General features: G+C 48.4%; 1 protein-coding gene across 15 annotated transcripts; it reads left to right on the top strand.

Annotated features, from left to right (window-relative positions):
* Window positions 1-1,771: 1,771 nt before the first annotated feature.
* PDLIM7 (PDZ and LIM domain 7) lies at window positions 1,772-26,697 on the top strand. Of its 15 annotated transcripts, XM_074212279.1 has the most exons (15): window positions 1,775-1,862; window positions 2,489-2,598; window positions 3,113-3,175; window positions 3,770-3,884; window positions 12,165-12,316; window positions 13,416-13,446; window positions 14,511-14,674; window positions 15,718-15,851; window positions 18,067-18,103; window positions 19,830-19,888; window positions 20,192-20,420; window positions 23,823-24,003; window positions 24,100-24,220; window positions 24,594-24,709; window positions 25,523-26,697. In XM_074212279.1, the coding sequence occupies exons 4-15, from the start codon at window positions 3,789-3,791 to the stop codon at window positions 25,607-25,609; spliced, it is 1,407 nt and encodes a 468-aa protein (XP_074068380.1). In that variant the 5' UTR covers window positions 1,775-1,862; window positions 2,489-2,598; window positions 3,113-3,175; window positions 3,770-3,788; the 3' UTR covers window positions 25,610-26,697. The 15 variants fall into 15 exon arrangements, with proteins under 15 accessions (XP_074068381.1, XP_074068380.1, XP_074068378.1 ...); XM_074212280.1 differs by lacking the exon at window positions 2,489-2,598 and having other exon boundaries at window positions 1,772-1,862; XM_074212267.1 differs by lacking the exon at window positions 1,775-1,862 and having other exon boundaries at window positions 1,880-2,598.

The raw sequence follows: 26,697 nt of genomic DNA, 5'->3' as shown, positions 1-26,697 counted from the left end.
TCAGCAATCAAAATTGATTTCTCTCTCTTTTTTTCTCATTTCTGTAGCAATTTACCTGAATCTCTCCTATGAACTCATTTCCATATCCCCTTGGATATTAGTTAATGGTGGGACACTGTGTGAAGTTATTCTGCTAAAGACTTCAATGGGTAGCAGTATTTCTTCATTCAGTTCTAATATTCTTGAAGATGAGACATTCCTGGCTATTCACCTCAACGTATTATTATAGGTGCTTGATAAAATTGATTGAATCAAACTGACCTAAGTCACAGGGATGGAGTCAGGACACTGATTCCTGAATTGGCTTTGAGCAGTATTTACACAAATGTGAGCATTGGATGATTTTTTGGGGGAGAGTGAGTTAATTTCCTGAGGTGAAGAATAGAGGTTTCCTGGAGGAGATATATAGTTTGTTTGGTAAAAGGGAGAGGGGTAGGGGGCGCTAGGGAGTAGTTTGTTTTGTCCAAGGCCTTGGTGGGTGCCTGGAGATAGGTACCAGGGAACAATGAAATACAAAGAAAGAACTTTAAGTGTTGCGTAATTATAAAAACCTGGAAACAACCTAAATGACCCACAACAAAATAGTTCAATAAATCATGATGGATTTGTAATGGAATACTATAATGTTGTAAGACCAACAAGTTGGAAGAATACAAAGAAACCTCTGGAAAGAGCTTTAAGGAAAAAAAATGGAAAGTAGAGAAAACAGAATGGAATACTTATTTCTTTGACCATATAAGACAAAAAGTGACTGCGAATGAATAGACAAAGAAGGAATCCTGAGGTGAACTGAGAGGGAGTGACCGTAAAATTCCTGCAATTCTTCATTTTGAAATTGATTAAAATGTTTTATTTATATCTTGTGTTTTTACATCACATTCCTCTCCAAACATATTTCTTCCTCCTGCCCAGAATACTGTCCTTTGTAACAAAGGATTAGAAAAAAGAAAAGCATTAAAGTAAAATTAACCATCACATCAACCAAGCCTAACAATGTATGCCTGGTCTGCACCTACAGCACTTCATGAATTAATTTAAATGTAAATAGCTATTACACAAATTTTTATGATTATCTCGATGCTCGAAGTTAAACTTTTATAAAATGAAATTTTATTTTCAAATCCGCCTCCTCTCCCTCCCCATAGTTTACAAACATATAAAGTCAAGAAATACAAATTTTTTCATTGACCGTGTCAAAATTTTTTTAAAATTTCAATCTGTAGTCCGAGTCTTTAAGGAGCCCTGGATTCTAATCCTATTTTTGCCATGAGATAGAGCGCTGGAATTTTGAGTACGAAAGTTCAGGTTTGAATCCTTCCTACCATACTTATTAGTGGACAAGTCCCCTAACTTCTCTGTCTCTGTCTCTGGCTCCTCATGAAATAAGAGGCTTGAGACTCCGAATGGCACCGTGCAGCTGCGTCATCTTGGGCAAATCCTTTCTTCTTCCTGAGCCTCAGTTTCTCCCTTTGCAAAAAGAGACGGTAGCAGGAGATGGTCTCTGAGGTCCCTCCTGCTCTGGGAGCAGAAGAGCGGGTCCGGGAGCCTAGGGGGCCCAGGGCTGGGCCCGCTTGGCCCTCCCGCATCCTTCTGGGCCGGCCAGGAGGGGGAAGGGAAGGTGGGAAGGGCGTGGTCGCTCCGCCGCCTCCTCGGGTCCTCTCGGCGGCCCAAGACAAAGCGGGCGAAGGGGGCGGCGCCGGGGCGGGGGCTCGGGCGGGGCCGCACCAGGTCCCGCCCCGGGAGCTCAAAGGCGGCGGCGGCGGCCCCGGGCGGAGCCAGAGCGCGCAGGGGCCGGCCCGGAGCGCCCTGAGGACGCGCAGCCCGCGGTCTCCCCAGCGCCCCCCGCGCCCCAGCGCGGCCAGGTAACCGGAGGTGGGGTTCCCGGGCCCGCCGAGCCCCGAGCGCGGTGCCACGCGGCCGCCGCCGCCGCCTCTGCCCGGGGCTCCCGCGGGGATCCCCGGAGCCCGGCCCCCCCCCCCCCAGCAGCCCCGGCTCCGAGCGCCCCACCCCGTCCGGCCCGGGCTGCGGGCTCTGACCCGGCAGGGGCCACCGCGGTTCCTCGTAAGGGCCCCGCCCTGGGAACCCGGAGGGAAGCAGGGAGGCAGCCCCCCCCCGTCTGGACCCCTCCCTCGGGGGGCCTCGGAGCACCCCCATCCCGGGAGGTGACGCGAGCGATCGAGCCCCGCACCTCCCGGACGCTCGGGACTGCCCCCCTTCTGTGGTAGGGACTGACTGACGTCTCTCTGCCTTCCCTCGGCGGGGGATGGGCGGCTGCACCCCGCTCCTGCCCCGCGGGAGGGCCTGGCACCCTCCCCCAGCCCGCGTGGGGGGGGCGCCTTCCCCTGGTCCCCCGGGGAGGTCGGAGGCACCCACTCTGCCTTCATTCTCTTGGGAGATGAAGGTGCTGACCCAGCTTTGTCGGGGCCCCGGCGCTGGGGAGGGGGTGCTGGGGTGCTTTCATCTGTCACTGCTTTCCCTCCCCTCCCAGCGGCCTCCTTTGCTGGTCCCGCCTGGCCCAGAGGACCGGGAGCCTCTGCATGCCGGGTTTCCTAAGGATGCTGACCTCTGGACCTGCGCTTCTGCTCTTTTCCTTCCAAGGTTCATAGGTCTAGAACCGGGAGGAAGCTCCAAAGCCCACCGGTTGACAGATGAGGAAACTGAGCCTTAGGGTGGTTAAATAACTTGCCCAGGGTAACACAGGCTCAGGATCCTATCCTTTCTCAAGCAGAGGGACTAAAAAAGGATAGGATCCAGCTCTCACCAAACCTCCAGGGAACCTACCCTTAGCACCTTCTAGTCCACAGGAAGATACAGAGTATCTTTTAGCAGACTTCTGGGGAAATTGAGGTAGGAGGGCTAAGAGAACTTCTGGGTACATTATATATCTGACCTCCTGTCTGATATTGGCAGCAGCTCTCCTGGCTTAATAGATACCCAGATATTAGTCCTTTTCTACCCTGAGAAACAGGGTCTTGAATGTCAGGAGAAATCCCTCCTCCCTTCCCCCCCTACTCTGGAGTGGCCTTAGCTCTAGCCTTGAGTAGTAAAGACAGCAAAAGGCTCATTTTTCTTAGCTTGTTTATCCTGGGTCTTCCTTCTCTATGTTCCCTAGGGGCTCTTCAGAAAAAAGAACGGGCCCTCTCCCTCTTCACAGAGCCAATAGCACATCTCCCAGGTCTGGTCTGGTCTTCTTTCCTCTGAGATCAGCTGTCAGCTCAAAGGGTTCCCTGCTTCTCTTTCCTGCCTTGGCTGGGGGAACAGCCAAGGCTGGGATGAGCTCCAGTCCCCTCCCCTCCCCCACAATCTCTCCCTTCCCTTCCCTTCCCCTCCCTCGTCCCTGAGCCCCCAATGTGCAGTGTCGGCTTTCATGCCTTATATAGCCTGAGTGAAGCCTCGATGTTTCACTCTGGCCTGCCCCCACTCTGACCCTGCTCTCACCCAGAGGCTCAGGGGGTGGGGCTGGGTGGGGGTAGAGGAGGGTTCTTTGGAATCTTCTCACCCTTGGCTCTAGAAGACTGCTCTCCCCAGGGCCCTCAGGGGATCCTAGAGCAGAACTTCTTGAGTGAGGGGTGCTGTCAGGGGAGAAGGCAAGTGCAGGTTAGAGACAAGGACTTTCCCAGGACCTGGGCTGTTCCCTCTCCTAGACATGCCGAAGTCCTCGGCTCTGTGTCTGTCCACCTGGTATCTGGTCAATGCCCTGTATGTCTAGTAGCAGGAACCATTGTCAGGAAACCTGCCTGCCTCAACTGAATCTTTTTTTTTCCTCTAGGAGCAAATCAGCAGGCACCATGAATCCATACAAGGTGACACTGGATGGGCCGGCTCCCTGGGGCTTCCGGTTACAAGGGGGCAAGGACTTCAATGTGCCCCTCTCCATCTCTCGGGTGAGACAAGAACTTACTCTTTTCTTTGAATGAGGGTAGGATAGTAGGTGCTAATGTGTTCCTTTCCAGAATTGACTATAGGCAGCAGAGGGAATGGGGTTATTGAAGACTATTCCAGTGGGTAGAAGGGCAATAGTTCCAGGTCCTATAAGAGTGTGATTTTATCTATCTCCATCAGTGTTCTTGGGCAAGTCTGAAACCCCTGTTTCTGCTATAAAATGGGAAATAAATAATGTTCATACTGCCTATCTTTTTTTTTAATTTATTTATTTTGAATTGTACAATTTTCTCCCTAATCTTGCTTCCCTCTCCCCACCCCCCCACAGAAGGCAGTCTGTTAGTCTTTACATTGTTTCCATGGTATACATTGATTTAAGTTGAACATGATGAGGAAGATATCATATCCTTAAGGGGAAAAAAAATAAAGTATAAAAGATAGCAAAATTACATAATAACTTTTTTTTAATTAAAGGTAATAGTCTTTGGTCTTTATTCAAACTCCACAATTCTTTCTCTGGATACAGATGGTATTCTCCATCGAAGATACCCCAAAATTGTACCTGATTGTTGCACTGATGGAATGAGCAAGTCCATTAAGGTTGATCATCACCCCCATGTTGCTGTTAGGGTATATAATGTTCTTCTGGTTCTGCTTATCTTGCTCAGTATCACATACTACCTATCTTAGAAGGATATTGTGAGAAAATAGTTTTCTTATCACACTGGTTAGTTTTTGGATTCAAAAGAACTAAATAGAATTCAACTCTGCTACTTATTTTGTGTGATCTAAGACATATTAAGTTCTAGGCTTGTAGCAGTTTTCTAAACATGCTTTAGAAATGGAAAGTATCATTTGTTGAATTTTGTTTTGGCAAAAAGATTATGCTGAGGGTGAGAAGGAAGTGGATAAAACCTGGTAGGAGGTCCAGTGGTTAGAACTCTGGGTCTGGAGTCAGGAAGTTCAAATCTGACCTCAGACACTTAACCTCTGTGTGCCTCAGTTTCTTTAGCTGTAAAATGGAGATAATAATGGTAGAGTGGTGAGGATCAGTTGAGATATTTGTAAACAGTTCCTGGTTTGCAGTTATTACCATCTAAATGCTTATTCCCTTCTCCCTTTCTTTCTGCCCCTCAAGAGTGTGTACTCTAGTAGAGACAGAATGCTGGGCACTTCTGCAGATCTATAGATTATTAAAGCAAGAAGGGGACCTTAGAGATCTGATCTAACACCTTCATTCATGAAGAAAAGGCAGGCCCTTTGAGGGGAAGTGACTCAGTCAGAGTCACACATTTGTCATTGGAATCACTGGGCCTCTATTTCAAGTCTCATGGTTCCCAGCCCAGCATTCTTTCTACAATGATTTCTTCCCTTCCTTGCAATACTTGGGCAAGCACAGCTCAGGGGAGATCAGTGTGGCCTGAGGCTTTGTGCTAGAGTGGAAAGAGAATTACTGATTGTGAAGGCAGTGGACCTGGCTTCAGATCCCTTTTCTGATACTTATTACCTTTGTGATGATAGACAAATCCTTAGCTTCCCTGGGCTTCCATTTCCTTGTTTCTAAAATGGCAGCACTGGACCTCTTGATCTAAAGAGTTTTGTGTGAACTTTTGAAGATAGACTGGGATGCTTTCATGGAGAAGGTGGGGCTCAAAGGAGAGGGGTAGAATTTGGAGAAGTTAAAGGAGGGGCCTTGATGGAGAGAGGGGAAGAGCATTCAGAAACACCCTTGGCAGGTAGAGATTGAGTCAGTGGGGATGGTTAGGCTGCCTGTAGGTTGTAAGGGCAGAATAGAGAGAAAGGCAGGATTGTGGACTGTTGGGACTGGCTTCCAGTCCCAGCTTTCCCACTAGTTTCTTGTGTGATTTTGGGCAGTTACTCTCTAGGCTTGGGGTTCCTCCAACTGTAAAAACAAAGGGTGGAATTGGATGACCCCTGAGGCCTGTTCTTTGATTTCCCTCTGACACAGGCTTTTCACCCTTTCAGGGTATAGCTTCAGTCCTCACATGAATCTTCATAGCCACTTACTCATAGCTGCTCAGGGGCTCGGCTGAGCTAGGTTTAGTGAGGTTCTTGGGAACCCCCTTTTCTCCCAGTCTCTTGGCTCTGTGCTAGTGGTATCAGGACTTGGCCTCCAGCCTTCTCAGCTGCCTGGCTGTCCCAGCTTTTCCTTCCCCGGCCCTTCTCCTGCTCTTACTGTGGGTGCTGGGCTTGCATTGCCTTATAAGCCTTGGAATGCTGCACAGCCAAGCAGACCTCAGGAGGCGGACGGAGCCAGAGCGACTGGCAACCTGGAGAATGAGGAGCCAGCCGCCAAGGCCAACATAAGGGGCAAGGGGGAAAGTGGGAGAAGCTGTAGATGTGAAGACTGACATCTTCTCATGTCACACACACACACACACACACACACACACACAACACACACAAACACACACACACCCCTTTGATGGATAGAGTCAGGAAACTCACTGTGTTAGCAGAGACAAGTTATTCCATGGGAACCTGTGAGCCTGTGTTTTAAGCCCCCACCCACCACACCCTCCTAGTGACCAGATGGTACCTGTTTACAGATGCTGAAGGGTACAATGAGTTCTGCCTCTCACTCTGGGGAGTGAGAGTATTGGGAAGGTGACAACCTCCCCTTTATCCTGTCTTTGCCCCAGTTGGGAATGACTCTCTTAAGCCCACCTGATTTAGAACTGGAAAGGAGTTTAGAACATGAAAAGAGCCCCCAGAATATCGCAGCTGGTAGGCCTTGAGAACATACCTGGAACACAGAATGTCACAGTCGGGGGTGTCCTTTAGAACATGGAATACAGAATATCACACTGGGTGGGGATTTTAGAATGTGGAACAATGAATGTCACAACCAGAAGTTGCTTTTAGAAATTTGAATAGGAATATTATAACTGGAAGACTACTTTGATCTTTTAGTCTGACCTCCTCACTTTTTAGATGAGGAATGAGGACCAAAGAGAGAGGGATTTATCCAAAGTTCTCTTCTCTGGACCCCCCCCCCCGGAAGAAAACTTAGTCTGATTTACTTCAGTCTGGGAGGCCAAGAATAACTCTGCTTTGTCCAGGCCTTGGAGTCCCTCTGTCTCTTGAGGGGAATTGGTAAAGTTCTTTCTCTTATGGATGAGTTGAGATACCAAAGGGCCATTAGGTTAGTTCCATACCCATGCTGGAGGCCAAGAGATGAGTGTGTGGCATATGGCTTTAGGACAGAGGGATGGAGGGAGAAGGATGGCAGGTCTAGGGGACAAGGATGTGCCTGAAGGGTAGGCAGCTGGCTTTCCTCAGTTTCTGGGGAAGGCACTATCCCTCACTGGGTCTGAGCTGAGAATGACATTCTGGGGTCATGATTCCCTGCCTGCCTTACCACCAGCTGTCCCACCTCCCAATCACCACATCTCAAGGCTGCAGGGACCTTCAGGGTTGCCCTGTCCAGCGTATATCAGCACATGAAAACTGTAGACATAACCAACAGATGGTCATCCAGATTTTGCTTGAAGAAGGGAAACCCTATGACTCTCCTGGGTCAGCCTAAATCAAGCCTAAACCTTCCTGTTTGCAACTCTACCCATTACTCCTGGTTCTGGGGCCAGGTTGTATGATTGACTATTCTTCCTTTTTCCTAACAGCTCTAAAGATTCTTGAGAATGAGTAAGCATTCCCAGTTTTTTTTGACTAATCCTCCCACCCAATCCTCCATCTCTGGGTTGTGAGTTGGCCACTCCCTTCATTTCCCCATTTCTACCTTCTCTGTTATCTGGTTGTCTACATCTTGCAGGCTTTGCTGTGAGTCCCTTCTGATGATTTGGCCAAGTCTTGGAGTGAACAAAGGTAGTTGAGATCAGGATGAAGGTTATTGTAGGAGGCTGGAGGTTTGCCAGGACCCCATGCCCAGTTTTAACTGATGCCAGAAACCCCCTCCTAAGTATTAAGAATTATTCTGTTGGGGCAGCTAGGTGGCACAATGGATAGAGCACTGGCCCTGGAGTCAGGAGGACTTGAGTTCAAATCTGGCCTCAGACACTTAATAATTACCTAGCTGTGTGGCCTTGGGCAAACCACTTAACCCCATTGCCTTGCAAAAAAAAAAAAACAAACAACTAAAAAAAAGGAATTATTCTCTCCCTTCCTTTGATATTCAGAATTTAGAACATTTTAATTTTCCTGTACCTTTCTGTGGAGGAACTAGGTACCCTATTAGAGCAGGTGTCATTGCCCCTTCTCTTCACCCACTGCATGCTCCTTGAGTTTAGTTCCTGTCCACTGAGGGAGAAGTAGATCACTTGAGTTGGAATGAGGAAGTTCTGGGTTCTAGTCCTACCTCAGATATTTGTTACTTTTTAGACCCTGGGTAAATCTCTTCCCCTTCCTAGATTTCGTTTCCTCCTCTATGAAATTAGGTGTTTAGACTTAACAGAGGATTCATGAAGTAGGGGCCCCAGAGCAACCGTGCTTTGCCTGGGAATGCAACTGCTGCCGGTCCCACACTTTCCTGTCTTGAGCTCCAGCCAGACATTGTCCTGTAATCACAGACCTAGGCAGACCCTCCCTGTCAGAACTGAGTTTGGGGGAGCCTGGAGGCAGCCATTCCCTGGAGCAGAACCTTCCCTCTCGCCCATGAACCTCCTTTTCCTGGACAAGAGATGGCACCAGACCTCAAGGACTGGGCAAGGGCAGTACTGTGGGTGTCCTGGCTCCCAGTGGGGCTGTTGGTCCAAGCCTTAGCATCCAGGGGAGGGGCTAGGGTGTGGGTGGTCCCCTCCCTGAGTTCCTAGAGCTGTGACCCTCCCCCCCTCCTCCCTTCTCTGACCCTAGGATTTGAGGCGGAGCTACTTTTGGGCTCAGGCCTGGCTGATGAGGTAATGTCTGGGGTGGTGGGGGGAAGGGAAAGATGCACTGGGCTGGGAGATGCCTGTGGTTGGGGGCCGGAGGCTGTGGGCCTGAGAGGCCTCAGTCAGTGTCTGCCACCCACTGAAATCAGTGCTTCACCCTTAGGTCTCAGGGCCAGAGAGGCAGGCAGTGGTTGAAGTTGTTCTTAGCCTGGAAACTGTTGGGAACCAAGGCATTGGGAGAAGGCCCAAGCCCTTAGTGTTCATATATCTGTGGGGAATGCTGTGGCTTTCCTGAGGGCAGAATCCTAAAACTGGAAGGGACCTCTGGGGCAGCTAGACCGGTCCCTCCCAGAACAAGACTCTCTTCTATGACATCTTCGATGTGTGATTCCCCCAACCTTTGCTTGAAGATGTGGAAGAAAGCCCAAAGCCTTTGCCCCCTGAAGCAACCTAGACCCCTTCTGGCTAGTGCTAAGTATACGGAAGGTTTTCCTAATGTCAAACCTCAATCTACTTCTCTTTCCCTTCTACCCATTTTTCCTAAACATTCTGATCTCCAAGGTCAAGCAGAACAACTATCATCCCTTCTTCCACATAACTGCCCTTCAAATAGTAGTTTAAAATAATTATCTCAGAACATGCCCCAATTCTGACACATGTTGGCTGTGTATCCCCAGGCAAGAATTCAGCCTCTCAGATCCCCAGGGCTTAAACTGCTTTGGCAAAGAGGGCTTCCTTGTTTGGGAGTCCCTATATAAATGAAATCACAAGTTCAGGGCCTACCCTTGCCCATAATAACAATAGCTAATATCTTTATAAGGCTTTAAAACTCTCAAAGCTCCTTATTTAGTTGGGCTTCATAGTAACTCAATTAAGATAGATGCTGTTAAGGTGACTTTTTTGTAGATAAGGAAACTGAGACTGAGAATTGCACAGTAGAGTCTGAATCATGATTTGAACTTGGGTCTTCCCTAGTTCTGTCCACTATACCTATAAAAGTAGCTGCCAAAAGTAGCTATTATGACCCCCTTAAGTCTCCTTTAGGTGAAATATAGCCCCAATTCTTCCTAGTTCAATATGAAATGATCTGTAGACCCTCTCACCCAATTTTTTTTACCTCCATGGTCTTGCTAGCTTTATCCTTTCTCGAAATGTGGTGTCTAGAACTGAATCTGACCTGGGCAGACTAGAGTGGGGTGATCACCTCCTTGGTCTTAGACTCCACCTCTCTTAATTATAGTGAGAATCAAATGATCTTTTGACTCTTTGACTTTACAATCCATTAAAACCCTCAGATATTTTTCAAATTAACTGTTCTTTATGCCCCTCTCCCCATCTTGTACTTGTTAAATTGATTTTTTTTAACTCAGGTATAAGCTATTGCATGTATCCTTATTATTAAATCTTATCTTGAGAGACAATGTGGCAATAGTGGCAAGAAGGAACTGGCCTTGGGAGTCAGGAAAACCTGAATTCAAATGTATCCTCTGACATTCTGATTGTGTGACTCCTAGCAACTATTTAATCTCTCAGTGTTCCAACTGAGAGTACAAGTTACAGAATTGTTGCTGATTGACTTTGCTGAAAGGGGAAAGGATTTTTATACAGGTAGCTCCAAATATAGATGAAATCACAGGTTTAAATTAAAAAAAAATGCTTGGATGAGTCTCAGTCTTTTCCTCTCATTTTGGATCCTGCTTTAGTCATCCTGTGTGTCAGGTATCTGCCTTGTTTTTTATCTTCTGTGATCTCTTGTTAAATAGGATCCCTGAGGCACTCCATTGGACTTTCTAAACTGACACTGAACTATTAAGAATGATTCTTTTGGCCATTCTATTAGTTGCAAATCTAGCTAACTACTCTTGTCTTCACATACCCCTCCAGCAGAGATACCTGAGGGGGGGACTTGAGGATCTTGAAGGACTTGAGGCAGGAGAGTCAGATCTTGTTGCTGGCTTCTTGCCATGGCAGACTTCCACTTAATAAAATACCTATGTTTTACTCTAAGTGCCCTCTCCTTACCCTCCTGTATTCTGATGTTCACCCTTAATGAAATCATAGAGCAAAAGGGCTATAAAGACCATATAATTCAATACAGAATCACCTTGTTCATAGATAGCTGAGATTCAAAGGAAGACATTCCAACTCCAAATCCCAGGGGTTTCTACTATAGTGTTCTCTTGGAGGTTAATAGTGCCTTTTATTCATCAACCTACACCTTCTTAAAACATTCTCTTTCCTTGGTTTTCCTGATTCTGTTGGCTTTCCTTCCACTTCTCTGACTATTCCATTTAGATGTCCTTCTTTACCTACTCAGGATCTCATTCTCCCTCTTTTTAGGGAAAGACTAATTTGATGATTTCTGAAGTGGCCTACCTCCGTCTAGTCTCTCCCCCTTTCACGTGGTCACATGGACAGATTTGACTTGGACATAAACCTTTCTCTGGTACCAGCAATGGCTCTTCTTTGTGCAATAAAGTTCAAATTCCCATCTAGATTTTGAAGACTTCCATTCTGATGGGAGAACTGCCCACACAGACTTCTCTTGCTCCAATTGGCCCAGCCTCAGTTCTCTGCATCCTTTGCTGTTCCCTGGACCTGGAATGCCTTCATCTCAAACTTTCTTTTAAAATCCCACTCATCTTTCAAGACCAGTCTCAAGTCTCATCTCCTTTCAGGAAGAATGTCCCAAAACATTCTTGTTAACATCATTTCTCTTCCCTTGAAGCCCATATGATGAGGGCACTAGGGTTTGAAATTCTGTGTGGTTTGTGGTCCAACCCGGACAATAAGTATTTGTCTCCTTCACCAGCAGCTGGCCTGAGTCTGGCGGTATGGGTGGGAGAGGGCCTCACCACCTACTGGCAGTTACATCTCAAGGGGAAATGGGACCTTGGGATTCTGGGGGGCCTTGTTGTTTTGGAAAGAATTCTGAATTCAGAGTCTAGAGGATTTTGATTATCATCCCTCTTGTACTACTTTCTATCTGTGTGACCCTGGGTAAATTCCTTTCCTTCTTTGGACCTCACTTCCAACTATTTTAAAATAAGAGAGTTGGACTCTATCTCTGAGATCCCCTCCTGCTCTAATGTTGGTAACAGCTAGCAACTGTGTAGTGCTTTGAATTTTGCAAAGTAGTTTATATATGTTATTTCTTGATCTTCACAAACCTCCCTGGGAATAACCTAAGATAAATAAACTGAGGCAAACAGAGGTTACATGACTTGCCCGAGGTCATGCAGCAGGTAAGTGTCAGAGTTAGGATTTGAATCCAGATCTTCTAGGACAGGGCTGTCCAACCTTACTTTTAAAAGTTTTTATGTGAGCTGCATAAAAATTGCCCTGTGGGCCATATTTTGGACAGCTCTGTCCTAAGACTTTATCCACTATGCCATGCTATGTCTGAAATTTTTTCTGTGGCTTTTATTTCTGCAGCTGACTCCAGGGGGCAAGGCAGCTCAGGCTGGAGTGGGTGTGGGGGACTGGGTCCTGAGCATCGATGGTGAGAACACCAGCAACCTGACTCACATTGAAGCTCAAAACAAGATCCGGGCCTGTGGGGAGCAGCTCAATCTCAGCCTCAGCAGGTATGTGTGACCTGAGCATTGATTTCTGGGGCCCTTTCTGAGTCTGACTAGGATAAGGTATTCCTTTTCCCTACCCCCCCAAAAAAAAAACTTGGGAAGCTTGTTTGGTACCCTATGCCCCTTTGGTTCCTAGTCTTGGGGCCATCCTTCTCTTACAAAGATGCTTCATATTTGAGGAAACTAGACAGATGATAATATATCACAATTGCAAGGAGCCTTAAAGGGCCTCTTATCCAACCTCTTCCTGTTACATAGGAGGAAATTAGCCCAGAGAGAGATGGTGACATGCCCACAGTCTCACAACTAGTTAGTAGCAAAACTATGTTGGAGCCCAAGTCTCTTGACTCCTAGTGTAACATCTCTTCTGCTATTTGAACCCTCAGATCTCTGGCCCTCCTATCTGTTCTAGTCCTTGGTATTTGTCCCAGGAACTGCATTTTGCTAACACCATCCTAAGACATTTCCTGTTCCTTCTTGCCTATTTTCTATGTGATTTCAAGGCCCCCATTTCAGAAATAGGGCAGTGAGGGGGTGGTTTGGTTCCCTGAGGGGGTCTGTGTAGTTTCTAGAACACACACACATACACACACACATACACACACAAACACAAACACCTCCCCTTCCCCTCCCCCCTCCCCCTCTAGCTGTGCATAGTCAGGTCTGCCTGAAAGCCCATCCTTCACCAAATTAAAACCAGAAGACTCCTCAGATTGATCTATGGAACCACATTCATAGGTTTGAGGGATAAGGGAAGGAAATAGCTAGCAAGATGTGGGTCAGCAGGACCCGGTTGTGTGATAAATCTCTTGACCAAATCTGTAACCTTTTTGGACCTGTTTCCTTTTTTGTAAACTGAAGACAATACCTATACTACCTAACTCATAGAAACTCAGGGAGATAATGGATGTCAAGAATTCTTGATATGTCAGCTGTTCTTAAGGTGTCTCTGGATAAAAAGATTCAGGATGGCCCACCCTGGGGAGAGGGTGATTACAGTGTCTGGCAAGATCTCTCCAAGGGGCATAGGAGGGCTGATTTGAAAGTGAGGGAGATGTATCCTGTCCTGACTGAATACTATGTTTGTGGATATGTTTTTCAGGGCCCAGCCCCTTGTGAGCAAACCCCAGAAGGTAGGTAACTGCTCTTGTTTGTCAGAAGGGACTGATTAGGGCTCAGTCTCTTGTGGGGGAAACAGGATCCTAGGTAGAGGGGGAGAATGGAGGGGAGCCTGTTTTCTCAGAGAACAGCCTTCCCTGGGGTTGAACCCAGAAGAGCAGGGTTGGGGGAGGAACCTGGGTGGCAGACCTCAGCAGCTTATACTGTCTTCAGCCTGGCCATATAACCTGGGGCAGCTCTGTGTCTGTCTTGCAGCTAGGCGGAGTTTGAGTGTCTGAATTTGTCTCTGTCCTTACGCCTGTCTCTGCACCAGGGTTAGGACTCTGCCTTGGAATTGGGGTGTGGAGACTGGGGCTTTTTGGGGAGTAATGGCAAAGGGGTGTGTCAGGATCATTCAGAGTTCTGTATGTCTGGGGTAACAAAGGCTTTGGAAAGGTCTGCACAGGATGAGATGGTCCTCCAGGGGCTCCAAGGGCGCCTGCCTTCTTGGCTTGCATGGGAATGTTTGGGAGGCGGAGCTGGACCCCTTCCCCGGAAGGCCTAACCTTGGTGCCCCAGGGGGAGGCTCCCACCACTTCCTGGCCCCGCCTGTGTGTGGGGTGGAGGGGATGAGCTCATCTCTTGGTGCAATGAGCCCCTCATTAGCTACAGCTTGAAACCTGAGCTTCTGGCCTGCCCCCTGCCTCTGGCCAGATGTGGGGGAGTGAGACACGTGACCAGCCCTGCTCCTTTCCTCCTGGGGCCCTTGTCTGTAGAGGCTGATTTATTGTGGGGCAGGGGGTGGCCTCCATATTTTGGCATCCTTCCCATTGGCCTTATGTGGGGGGGAATGCAGAGAGATAAAGACCCTATAAGCTCAGGACTGGCCCCCCGGACTGGAAAGGGATCTCTGATTTTCCTGAGCACAGAGAAGGAAGGAGGGAAGAGATGGATTTTCTGGGCTATGGAATCTCCAACCCTGCTGGGAAGGTGGGAAGGTGGGCAGGGCCTAGGGCCTAGGCCTGGTGTGTGCTTGGAGCACTGCCTGCCCCCTGCATGCCCACCTGCTCAGGCTGTGCTCTGCTTTGTCTCTGCCCAGGACCCACCCCCCTCTGCTGACCCCCCACGCTATACTTTCACACCCAGTGCTGCCCTCAACAAGACCGCCCGCCCGTTTGGGGCTGCCTCGCCGTCTGAGAGCATAGGGGTGAAGCCAGGGGCCTGCACTGCCCCCCTGCCCCCCTTCACCCCTCAGCAGAATGGGTACGTCGCCGGGGCTTGGATGGGCACGTGATCTGCGTGCTCTCCGCTCTCTGGTGCCTATGCTGTCTGCCTGTCTGCCCTGCCCCTTCTTTACCAAGCTGTTCTAGAGTCCTTTATCTTGGGTCAGCCTCCCTCAGAGGCCCAGGGCTCTTCTCCTCCTCCTTTTTGGAGGAGTAGACGCTGCATTGTGGGAAGGAATGGAGAAGCACTGGGAGATCACCTTGACCTTGGGCATAACTTTCAAGCTCTGATGTAGGAAGAGTTCTGTCCGAAGCTGCTTGAAGGGTGGGAGTGGGGGTGGGGGAGTCTGCTGAGCAGTGGAAAGATGCCCTCCTACATAGGCTTAGGCTTAGGGTTGGAGAATTGGGCCCAAGGGCCTCACTGTTTTACACACACACACAGACACACACAGACACACACAGACACACACACACACACACACACACACACACACACACCACTTTACTCACTCATTGTGTATAATGTCTTTCGCCTCCCATCATACCCATACCCCATTGCATGAACAGAGACCACCATGAAGACACCACAATCCCCAGGCATAGGAACATATAAATTTTCCTAGACATCATGTCATGAACCACCCCTGCTCCCTTAGTGGATTTGACCCATTTCTTGTAGCTAATCTGACCTCTTTCCCTATGTCTCTTCCCCTATTTCCCTCTGTATGTGTCCCTCTTTTCTCCATCTTTTTCCCTGTCTGTCTGTCTTCTTTGCAGGTGGAGACCCCTAACAAGTCAGTGAACTTCCCTCTGCCTTTCCCTCTCTTCTTCCCAGGTCCCATGGGGGATATATATATACTTCTGCTCACCCTGGAGGCGATTCTTGCCTTCTTCACTATTTGGGGGCCTCCTCCCTTGCTCTGTCCCCAGCCCCTGGGGTTGTTCATGTCCAGCCCCTTGCAGGAGGCCAACTTCCATTGTCTCTAGGCAGGGGAATGGAGGGAACTTAGTGGAACCACAATCAGGGTGGGATGAGGCTTCCTGGAAGCTGGGGGCCTGAGCCAGACCCCACCCTCCCCACAGACAGCCCCTTCGACCACTCCCTGATGCCAGCAAAAAGCGTCTGATGGAGAACACAGAGGATTGGCAGCCACGCCCTGGGACTGGTCAGTCCCGATCCTTTCGGATCCTAGCCCACCTCACAGGCACAGAGTTCAGTAAGTACCCAGGGAAGGGACCCAATGTGTATTGTTATTCCTAATTCTGGATGGGAAAGGACACCTGAATTATACCACCTGGGAGATAGAGTGTGTATCAGTTAGGGAACTATGGGCCAGAAAGCTGTATGAAAAAGACCTAGGAATCTCAGTGGACTGCTAGCTTCATATGAATCAGCTATGGTTGACATGTCAGCCAGAAGACTGCTGTAAAAGGAACATATTATGTTAAAAGGAATGTTGGATATTAAGACTAACAGAATGCCTTCTGTGGGGGGTGGGGGGAGGGAAGTAAGAATAGGGGAAAAATTGTAAAACTCAAAATAAATAGAATCTTTCTTAAAAAAAAAAAAGGAATGTTGGTTTTTAAAGTCAAAAGGAACCCCAGTGGTCATCTAGTTAAACCCTATTACTTTCTAGAGATGAGAACCCAGGTCTACAGAATATCACATGAAAGCCTAGTTCTAAGAACAAGGAAGGGAACAATTCTGCTGTTCTTTGCTGTGGTATCCAATTCTCAGCACTTTTTTTTTTTTGGTTTTTGCAAGGCAGTGGGGTTAAGATCACACAACTAGGTAAATATGAAGTGTCTGAGGTCAAATTTGAACTCAGGTCCTCGATTCCAGGTTCAGTGCTCTATCCACTTCGCCACGTAGCTGCCCCAGCACGTTTTTTTTATTTGAACTCAGGTCCTCAATTCCAGGTCCAGTGCTCTATCCACTTTGCCACCTAGCTGCCCCAGCACGTTTTTTTTAGGTTTCTGCAAGGCAATTGGAGTTAAGTGGCTTGCCCAAGGCCACACAGCTAGGTAATTATTAAGCATCTGAGGCCCCAGCATTTTTTTTTTTAGGTTTTTGCTAGGCAATGGGGTTAAGTGGCTTGCCCAAGGCTACACAGCTAGGTAATTATTAAGTGTCTGAGACCAGATTTGAACCCAGGTACTCCTGGCCCATGCTTTATCCACTGTGCCACCTAGCCGCCCCTGAGCATTTTCTTTAAGGAAGGATTTTAACAGGATGAAATGTGTCCAGAGGAGAGTGACTAGGAGGAGGAGGAAACTGAAGACCATGTCATAGGAAAAGATGCTTGAAGGAACTATTTCTGTATCTCCCAGGCTATTTCTGTGACCTGTGGAAGAGTTAGGTGGGGATTACAAAGTAATGACTGAAATTTTTCAAAGATTTACAATTAAGGCAGCTAGGTGGTGCAGTGTTCAGAGCACCTGACCTGGAGTCAGGCAGACTCATTGTCATCCTGAGTTCAAATCGAGCCTCAGTCATGACTTTTACTGGTTGTGTGACCCTAGGTAAGTTACTCAACTTTGCCTCAGTTTCCTCATCTGTAAAATGAACTGGAGAAGGAAATGGCAATTTTTTTTACCAAGAAAACCCCAAATGGGATCACAGAGTCAGACACAACTGAACAATAACAGCAAAGGTCTGCAAAATATTTTATGAAGACATAATCTCATTTAATTCTCTCAACAAAAGTGAGTAGTATATATATTCTCATTTTGCAGATAAGTAAACTGAAGTACAGGGAATTGAAATTGGTTGACCAATAGGCATTTGTTGAGCACTTATTTTGTGTCCTTGGTCACATAGCATAGATCTCAAATGACTCTGAATCCAGTGATTTTTTTTTTTTGGCTCTTGTAGGCACCACCCCTCTCTATGTACTCAATTACTTAAAAGAGTTTTTATGTGGAAGAAATATCATAGTTTTTTTGACTGACCTTAGAGGAAAGGCAGGTTTTTGTTTCATATATAAAGAAACACTTTCTGAGCTGTTCAAAACCTTAAGAGGGCTTCCTCATGCTGCTCCCTGTCACTGGAGGTGCCTAAGCGGCTGGGATGTGGTAGAAATGAGGTTTTCTGCTTTGGTAGGGTCTGGACCAGATGTCCTCCAATATTTCTTCCTCCCATCTTTGAAATTTTGGATCTTTTCCAGGTGGGAAGGGACCTGGGCTGTTTCTCAACTCCCTTCTGAGGTCCTCTTCTAAGGAGCAGACCATTCAGGTTTTTCCCTCATAAGATACTACATCCAGCCTCAATTTCCCTGCTAGACCCCAGTCTTCTTTCCTGCCTTGCCTCCCTTTTCAGAGGCTCAGGCTCCTTCTGTGCTCCTTCTGGGAAAGATTGTGGATAAGAGTGGGAGAGCTTATAGGATATTCCTGCTCTCTAATCTTCCTTCTCTCCCTTTCCTGCCTTTTCAGTGCAAGATCCTGATGAAGAGCAGTTGAAGAAATCCAGGTAAGATTCATTGGTTGCAGTTGGTCAGGACCCCCTGTTTCACTGGCATTACCTTGGTCCAACCTTGCTGCGGGTTTTTTGCCAGAGCACTGTGGACATTTTGCTTCCCGAGCATCAGACCTCTAGGCCTATGGTGGTATCCAAGGCCTTCCTCTTCTTTCTTCCTCCTTTTCCTCCTTCCTTTTTCTTTCTCTTTGTCCCCCAGGGAAAAGTATGTCCTGGAGCTGCAGAGCCCCCGTTACACTCGCCTACGGGACTGGCATCATCAGCGTTCTGCCCACGTGCTCAACGTGTTCTAGCCCAGACCCTCTCCCCCCAGCTCCCTAGTACAGGCCTTGGCTGGCCACCAATCTGCCTGCCTGTGTTTCTGTCTCTCAGCCCTCCCTTGCTAACCTTTGCTGCTTCCTGTCCTGCATCTTGAGGCAGCTCTCCATCTTATCTGCTTGCTCTAGTGCCCCCAGCCCTGGCCACCTCACTTCCCCATTCTTCCTTCTCCCTCCAGGCCCTATTTCCCTTCTCTTGACTTAGACTAAAGGGGGGGGGGGTTATGGTTACCCTTTCTCTTCTTCTTTTTGACTGTCCCCCTCAAAGGGCAAGGTGGACTTAGGCAGTCTTGGAGAATGTCCATATTTCTCAGGTTCCAGGTCTGTGGACTGAGCCTTTCCTTTCAGGAGGGCAATGCCCAAAGGCCTTGTTTGATGTGAGGTATCAAACTCAAGTGACCTGTCACACATTTCCCCACTTCTTTGTACTCTTATAGGTCATTCTTTGACAGGGAATTTTGCCCAGCTGGATCAGATGTGATGTTCATAACTGGGGGCAAAGAGGGGGACATTTGGAACTAATCTGTGGAAATAAATCTTCTTTCTCCCTGTCTCTGCTTCTGACTCTTTCTCTACCTCCCTTGATTATCTAATACCTCCCTTAGGGCATGGGTGTGGGGGAAGGGTTGAAGCCTGGGCTACCCTGTTTATGGATGCAGAAAGAGTTAAGACTGGGTGGCCAGGGTTTAGCCATCTTTCAGCCCTGTTGGGGAGGGAAATCCCTGAACCTTCTCTCTCATAAATAGCTCAGACCTGGAAAGTGACCTTAAGGGTCACTACATCTAATTCTCCCCATTTTACAGATAGGGAACTTGAGATTCATAGATGTTAAATGACTGCTCCAGGGACATAGCTAGGATGAGAACCAGGGTCCTCTGCTGTTTATACTACTTGCCTATTGCTTCAGTCTGAGAGCCGAGGGACCAAGAGAGTTATCGCCCCACATGTGTATGCATAGTCCCCTCCCCCCTCCCAACTTTCCTCATGGTTTGGAATTGGGAGCACCTACTTGTGCTTCCCCATTCTGTAGGGTCAGCTGCTCCATTGTAGGTAGAGGAGGAGCTCCTTCTTAGCCCTTACAGGAATGGGGGAACACAATAATTGATACCTCTCCACCAAGAACCAAGTCTCAGCTTTTTTTCCTGGTGGGGCTGTGAATTTGGGTTTGGGTCCTGGATGAAAGTTGGGGCCACCCAAGAGGGCCTTAGCTCATTCATTGCCTACTTAAGGCCCCCTGCCCATCTTGGATACATCAGGTTCCACTCCAAGGGTGCGATTGGGCCTAGTGGTAGGCAGAACTGGCCCTTGGAGGAATTATAGTGTTGCCAGTTCCACAGTTATGGGGAGGGTGGTGCTCACTGGGCCAGAGCCCCATGTGGAAGGTCAACTGGGGATTTTTGTAGCCAGGTACCAAGGACAGATTCCCCGGCCTCAACTGTGCTGACCCCAGAGCCCAGATCTGGTGAGCGGGAGAGTGGAAGGGTGGGGGAGGGGATATAAACTGGCACTGAACTCTCCTGGCATGTTTTGCCCAGAGGGCTTGGCTTGACAGGGCAGGGTCTGGGTTTGCTCAAGTGTTTTTCTTATGGCTGCTGGGCTTCAAGGGAGGTGGGAAAAAGTAGGGAGAGGAGGACACTTAGTGGTAACCCCAGAGGATGCCAGCCTGGGCCTGGGAAGTTGGGCAGAAGGGATAAAGCCAGGCTGGCTGGGAATCTGGGCCCGGGGCCCCCAGGCTGCCTCAAGAGCTGGCCCTCGGCCCCCACAGGCCCCACCAGCCCCTGGAGCTCTGGCCCTGCCAGTCGCCCACCCTGGGCAGTGGACCCAGCATTTGCGGAGCGCTACGCCCCAGACAAGACTAGCACTGTGCTGACTCGGCACAGCCAGCCGGCCACCCCCACCCCTGTGCAGAACCGGAACTCCATTGTGCAGGCTGCACAGTTGGGCCCTGACAGCAGCAAGACCCCTGTGTGCCACCAGTGCCACAAGGTCATCCGGTACGTGCCCTCCTGCCCTTCCAGGACTCCATCTTTCCATCCTTTCCCTGAGTACACTGGTAATGGGAAGAACATTGGCCAAGGAATCATTGTTCTACTTCTGACTCTGAGCAGTCTTGGACAAGTTCCTGTCTTTCTTTGTTCTCATCTGTTAAGGAGGCAGCTGCCCTCTAGAATCCTTTCTAACTTTACTAATAATTCACATTTCTGTAGCTTTCCTCCTATTTGCATGAATAGATCAGTGATTCCAGTGGTATAGAGAACTCCCAGCAAGGAAGACCTTTTCTCAATGCAGATTGGTGCCACCTGTGCAATTTATAGGTTAAGAGAGTTACCCAGGGGCACCAAGAGGCAAGGAATGGGTCCAGGGGATCTGAGAGTCAGATCTGAACCTCAGCCTTCTTGACTCTAAGCCAGTTCTTGTTGCCTCTTTATAAGCACTTTTACATTTGCGAATTCAAAACTTTATTAAGGAACCTTGAAAACAAGTCAAATCACAAGCTTTTATTAAGTGTCTGCTCTGTGCTCAGCACTGTATTAACCACTAAAGGCAAAAACCAGCCCCAGCTCTTAAGGAGCTCACAGTTTGATGGAGATATACAAACCAGGATAAAGTGGAGATAAAAATCAGAGGAAAGGTACTGGAAGGAAGAGGAAAAGGAAAGGCCTTGAGGTGAAGACTTGGAGGTCAACCTGGGAGAATGCCAGAGTCCAGAGGTGGAGTATTGTATGCAAGCCACAGTCAGAATGGCTACCAGAGTGGAGGAAGTAGTTAAGAGAAGGCTGGAGAGGAGAAAGAAACCAGCTTATGAAGGACTTCAGAAGTTCCAACAAAGGATTGTATATTCAATCCTGGAACTAAGCTTAAATCTTGAATTTTTGAATAGGGGTCAGATCAGCACTTTAGGAAGATCAGTTTGGCAGCTTAATGAAGGCTGGACTGCACTGGGAACAGGCAAGGAAGGGAGGCTGACCTGGTCTACTACAGTAATTCAGCATGTGGTGATGAGGACCCAGGCCAGGGTAGTGTCTGTGAGAGGAGAGGAGAGAGCATGGGCACTTGGTCACTAATTGGAGATGGAGGTGGGAGATAGGAGGAGTGATGATGCCTAGAGTGTGATCTGAGTGCCTACAAGGATGATGATGCCTGGATAATAATGAGAATTTAAGAAGAGGGCAGGGTTTGGGGAGAAATGGGACAAACATGTTGTGTTTAAGATATATTTGAGACATCAAGTTTGAGTTATTAGCAATGAAAATGCTAAACTGGAAGTCAGAGCTAGACAAATAAACTGTATCTCATTTGATCCTCACAAACAACCCTGTGAGACAGGTGCTCTTATCCCCATTTTATAGATGAGAGAACCGAGGTTGGGAGGTGAAGTGACTTACTCAGTCACACAAAGTATCTGGGGTGGGAGTCAAGCTTAGGTCTTTCTGACTCCAAGTCCAACTTACTGCTTCCATAGATTTAGGAATCTTCTGCTTACAGATGATCATTGAATCCATCAGAGCTGATGAAATCACCAAGAAAATTGTATGTAGAGAGGAGGGCCAGCACAAAACCTTGGGAGAATATCATGCCCATTAGATGCAAAGGAGACTGAGAAGGCACCAACATGTAGGGAAGAAGGAGAGCCAGGAGGGGACCATGTTGTGAAAACCTAGAGGAAAGAGAAAAGGCCTTGGATTTGGAAATTCAGACTACTGGTCACTTCAGACAGAGCGTTTTAGTTGAATGATGAGGTCAGGGGCCAGATTCCGAAGAGTTAAGATGAGTGAAAGGAGGCACTCAGTACAGAAGTAGGTGATGATCTCTGATCTCAGGAGGGCTGTCCCAGGCATTCAAAGTAAATGCAATGCAATAGAATGTAATGGGGTCAAAGAGATTCAAGAAAGGTACTCCAGGAAAATTTAGAAATGAAATCTCCTTTAGCTGAATAGGAAAGTCAGGGAGGGCTTTCTGGAAGAAGTTGCTTAAAAGGCAAATAATGTGTCCCTAGATAGAAATGATGGAGTGCACCCCAGACTTGAGGGGTGGGATGGAGGTGGGGGTGGATGCCCAGAGTTAGGAGGGGAAGGATGAAGTTGAAAAATTATTCCAGGATCATTGTGATTGGGACAGGCATCAGTGCCCCCATTGTAGAGAAAGAAACTGAGGCTCAGGAAGGGAATGTACATTGTCCAAGGTCCTTTAGTCAATGGAACTGGATTTCAAAGCACAGTATCCTGGCTCCTGACTTCAGAGTCCCTGTTGGGCTCTCCTGACCCATTGGCCAGCCAGGACTCCACCTTTTTGTACATTAGAGAATCTCTGTCTTTCCTTCCTTCTTTCCATTGTGACCTCCCAAATTTTCATCAGGGTTGATCATCCTTTCTCCTGCATCCTCAAGAGTCAGCCCCCCCTTCCTCACTCAAGATCTCCATGTGGTTCCAAGGAGCATTTATGACTTCCCTGCTCACAAAGGAAGGGAGATATGGAGTTTGAAGGGAGTGAGGCTTGGGGTACAAAGTATAGGAATTAGCACCGAAAGGAACCTGAGAGATAACTAAGCTTTACAGATGAGGAAACTGAAGTGACTTATTCAGAGTCACACAGGTAGTAGGCAGCACAGGCAAGATTTGGTCCATACTCTCTCCATTAAATATCTCCGCATTTAACTGATTTTCTGCTCATGCTTACTGAAGACTAGGTTTTATTGAGGAAGGATGGTAGTACTTTCCCTCTTCCTTTCTCACTCTCCCCCACCTTCTCCTCTTTCTTCTCTATCTCTTCTCTCCCCTTTCTTCTCTCTTATCTCTCTCTCTGTCTCTGTCTCTCTCTTTCCCCCCCTTCTCTTTCTCTCTCTCTCCTTTCTCCCTTTAAGGTCTTCTCCTCTCTCCTTTCCTTTTATTTCCTCTCTTTTCTCCTTGTTCTCACTTTCTTTTTCCTTTAAGTTGCCCCCTCCTCCTCCTTGACTTTACTATACTAAAAGCACCTCCCTAGATCTTTGTTCCTGGCATAAGGATTTAGTTGAGAGACCTTCCTCTGCTACCTCAGAGTTACTCATTTCATAGGTTCATGAAATTAGAGCTAGATGGGATATTTATTGTACAGAAGGGAAAGAGGAAGCCCAGAGAAGGGAGGGACTTGCCCAGTAGATTGGGAATATAGGGAATTCTCAGAGTCCAAGTTTTCTGGTTCCCCCATGTGGGGCTCTTTCTGTGCCCCATGAGCCATGTATTCCACAAGCCTTTATTGTCTGCATTGTGTGAGGCTGTGCCATGTGCAAAGGAGACATGCACACACACATACACATATACATTCACAAACACAGACACAGACAGACACACACACAAGAGAGCTGTGAACCTTTTCCTTTCTTGCTTCTGCATCTCTTCTCCCCACCCCCACCCCGGCAGGGGCCGCTACCTGGTGGCGCTGGGCCACTCCTACCACCCCGAGGAGTTTGTGTGTGGCCAGTGTGGGAAGGTGCTGGAGGAGGGCGGCTTCTTTGAGGAGAAAGGCTCCATCTTCTGCCCCCGGTGCTATGACATGCGCTATGCTCCCAGTTGTGCCAAGTGCAAGAAGAAGATCGCTGGCGTGAGCAGGGGACCAGGGTGGGGCAAGTGGACAGGGAGTCTGGTGGGGGTGGGACAGAGTCAGAAGGCCGATGCCCTTCCTCCTCCCCTCTTCCAGGAGATCATGCATGCCCTCAAGATGACCTGGCACGTGCAATGTTTCACTTGTGCTGCTTGTAAGACACCGATTCGCAACCGAGCTTTTTACATGGAGGAGGGAGCTCCCTACTGTGAGCGAGGTAAATATGGGGCTGGGGAACTGGGGTGGATGGATTCAGAGTGCTGGGAGGTCCCTGGAGACTGTCCCTCCCCCCTTCTCAACCCTCCTTGGCTTTGCCTGGTTGCTATGACAGCAACATCAGGACCCACCCCATTCCCATTTCAGGGAGCATTTGAGAGGACCCCACCCCACTTGATCTCCATAGAATCACAAAAACATCCATCCTCTAGGGACAGGGATAAAGAAATAAAGATGGCCTATGGGAGATTTGTGTTTTATGATCTGGAGAATGGGTGTCAGGGGTAGGAAGAGGTGGAAGAGCATCTTTTCTGACCCGGTGCTAGTTGATGGACCCATAGACCTGAGCCTCCATCTCTTCCTTGCCCACCCAGACTATGAGAAGATGTTTGGCACCAAATGTCGGGGCTGTGACTTCAAGATTGATGCTGGTGACCGTTTCTTGGAGGCACTGGGCTTTAGTTGGCACGACACCTGCTTCGTCTGCGCTGTGAGGGCCCCTTTCCCCTCCTCCTCCTGCAGCTGCTCTAGCTATCTTCCTTTCTAGTACCCCCTCTCAGCCCTAATCCAGTCCCAATCCTGGGCTCATCCCCTAGTAACCAGCCCTCTGTCTGACTTCTACCCAGACCTGCCTCAAGGTAGTTCCATGAGGGTTTGGATCCCAGTGTGTGGCATCACCTACGTGGGCCCCAGTTACCTCATCTGTAAAATGAGGGACTGCACTTAACTTCAAGAGTCCCTTCCAGCCCTGTGATCCTGTGATCTTCCCATTACACATGGAGTCCCCCCTCAATTCAGGAGAACATCAGCCCTGGTCCTATTTCCTATTCCACACTAACTCTGGTCTCCTCTGCTCTTGTCCCAGACTAACTCTAGTCTTGGTCCCAATCCTCTGTGCCATCCCACCTGACTCAAGCCCAGATCCAAGGTTTTCCTAGTTCTGATCCTCAAGATCATCCTCATCCTAGGGGCAGCTAGGTGGCACAATGGATAGAGCACTGGCCCTGGAGTCAGGAGGACCTGAGTTCAAATTTGGCCTCAGACACTTAATAATTACCTAGCTGTGTGACCTTGGGCAAGCCACTTAACCCCATTGCCATGCAAAAAAACCCCAAACAAACCAAAGATTAGCCTCATCCTTTGAGCCCAGACCAGGTCATTCCCCAGACTAGGGTTAGTCTCTCTACAAGTAGACAGGTAGCTCTAGATTCCTCCTATCTCCTGAGTGTCTCTGCAGGGCTCCTCCCTGCTTGGGCCCTCTCTTTTCTAGATACTGTTTAACTGAGTCTGTTTTTTTCCCTAGATTTGCCAGATCAACCTAGAAGGAAAGACCTTTTACTCCAAGAAAGACAAGCCTTTGTGCAAGAGCCATGCTTTCTCTCATGTCTGAGCCTCTGTCTGCCATGTCCTGCCCCACCTGGACACAGTTTATGGCCCTGACCACACCACCCCTTTCCTGTGCCTTCCACCCCTCTCAGGTTGGGGTGACCCCAGAGCCTTTGCAGTCCTCTTGCTTTCCCTTCCTGGGGCTACCTCTGCACATGACCTAGGACTTCCCAGAAAGCCCAGGATGGGAAGATGGACAAAGACCTTCCCAGGCAGCTGGGATTACAGCTAGCAACCTGGTTGCTTTGGGGGGCAGGGAGGAGCCTGAGACCCACTGAAGGACAGAGGATATAGACATACTTGTTTTAGAGTCTGTCCTGCAAACCCCAACTCCATCAAGCTGGAGAGAACAACAGAGATCCTTCGAGCAGAAGATGATCCATCTCTCCCCTCCCCACCAGCCCTGCCCATCATCTCAGCCTCTGAGATCCCAGGTCCTGCCAAAGTAGCAGCTTTTCCCCCACAGCACATTCCAGTCCTGGATGCAAAGCCTTAATTTGCTCTTAGTGCCTTAATAAATATTTCTGTATTCTGCTTTAGTCTTGGGTATTCTCCCCATCTTCCCTTCCCCCCACAGCTCTTATTGTAACACCCGCCCCCAGCATCCACCAGGGGCCACAGTCTGCCATGAGAGGGGAGGTAAGGACAGGCTGAAAGTGGACCCCTGGTTTCCCACCTACTTAAAATTCTGCCATCAGTCTGGAAGCCTTGATGATGGTGTCCAAGGGGAGAGTCCAACATCAATGAAAGGACATGGTCAGGCTCAGGGACAGAGACAACACAGAGGTGGCCTGGAGCCTCAAGCAGATTTTGCATTCTTTCCTGGGCTTCAGGAAATCTGTATTTGAATCCTACCTCTAATGTAAGCTTTGTGGCTTCCCCCATTTCTGAAACTAATTTCCTCTTTCCCCTCCTTCTTGTAATTGAGATGATAGTGCTTCCACTGACAATCTTTCTGGTCTGATAACTCTAAACTGGATAATGCTATTGCTGCCTCTGGGATTAGGCAAATTACTTATCCTCTCTGTCTCACTTTTCCCATTAGTAAAATGGCAATAAGAGTACTTGGTCTACAGAGGGGGCTACAGAGAT

This window comes from Macrotis lagotis, chromosome 1 (genome assembly GCF_037893015.1).
Source record: "Macrotis lagotis isolate mMagLag1 chromosome 1, bilby.v1.9.chrom.fasta, whole genome shotgun sequence".
Lineage (NCBI taxonomy): Eukaryota > Metazoa > Chordata > Mammalia > Peramelemorphia > Peramelidae > Macrotis > Macrotis lagotis.
Note: the sequence above shows the minus strand (reverse complement) of the source record. Positions and strands in the feature narration are given on the sequence as shown.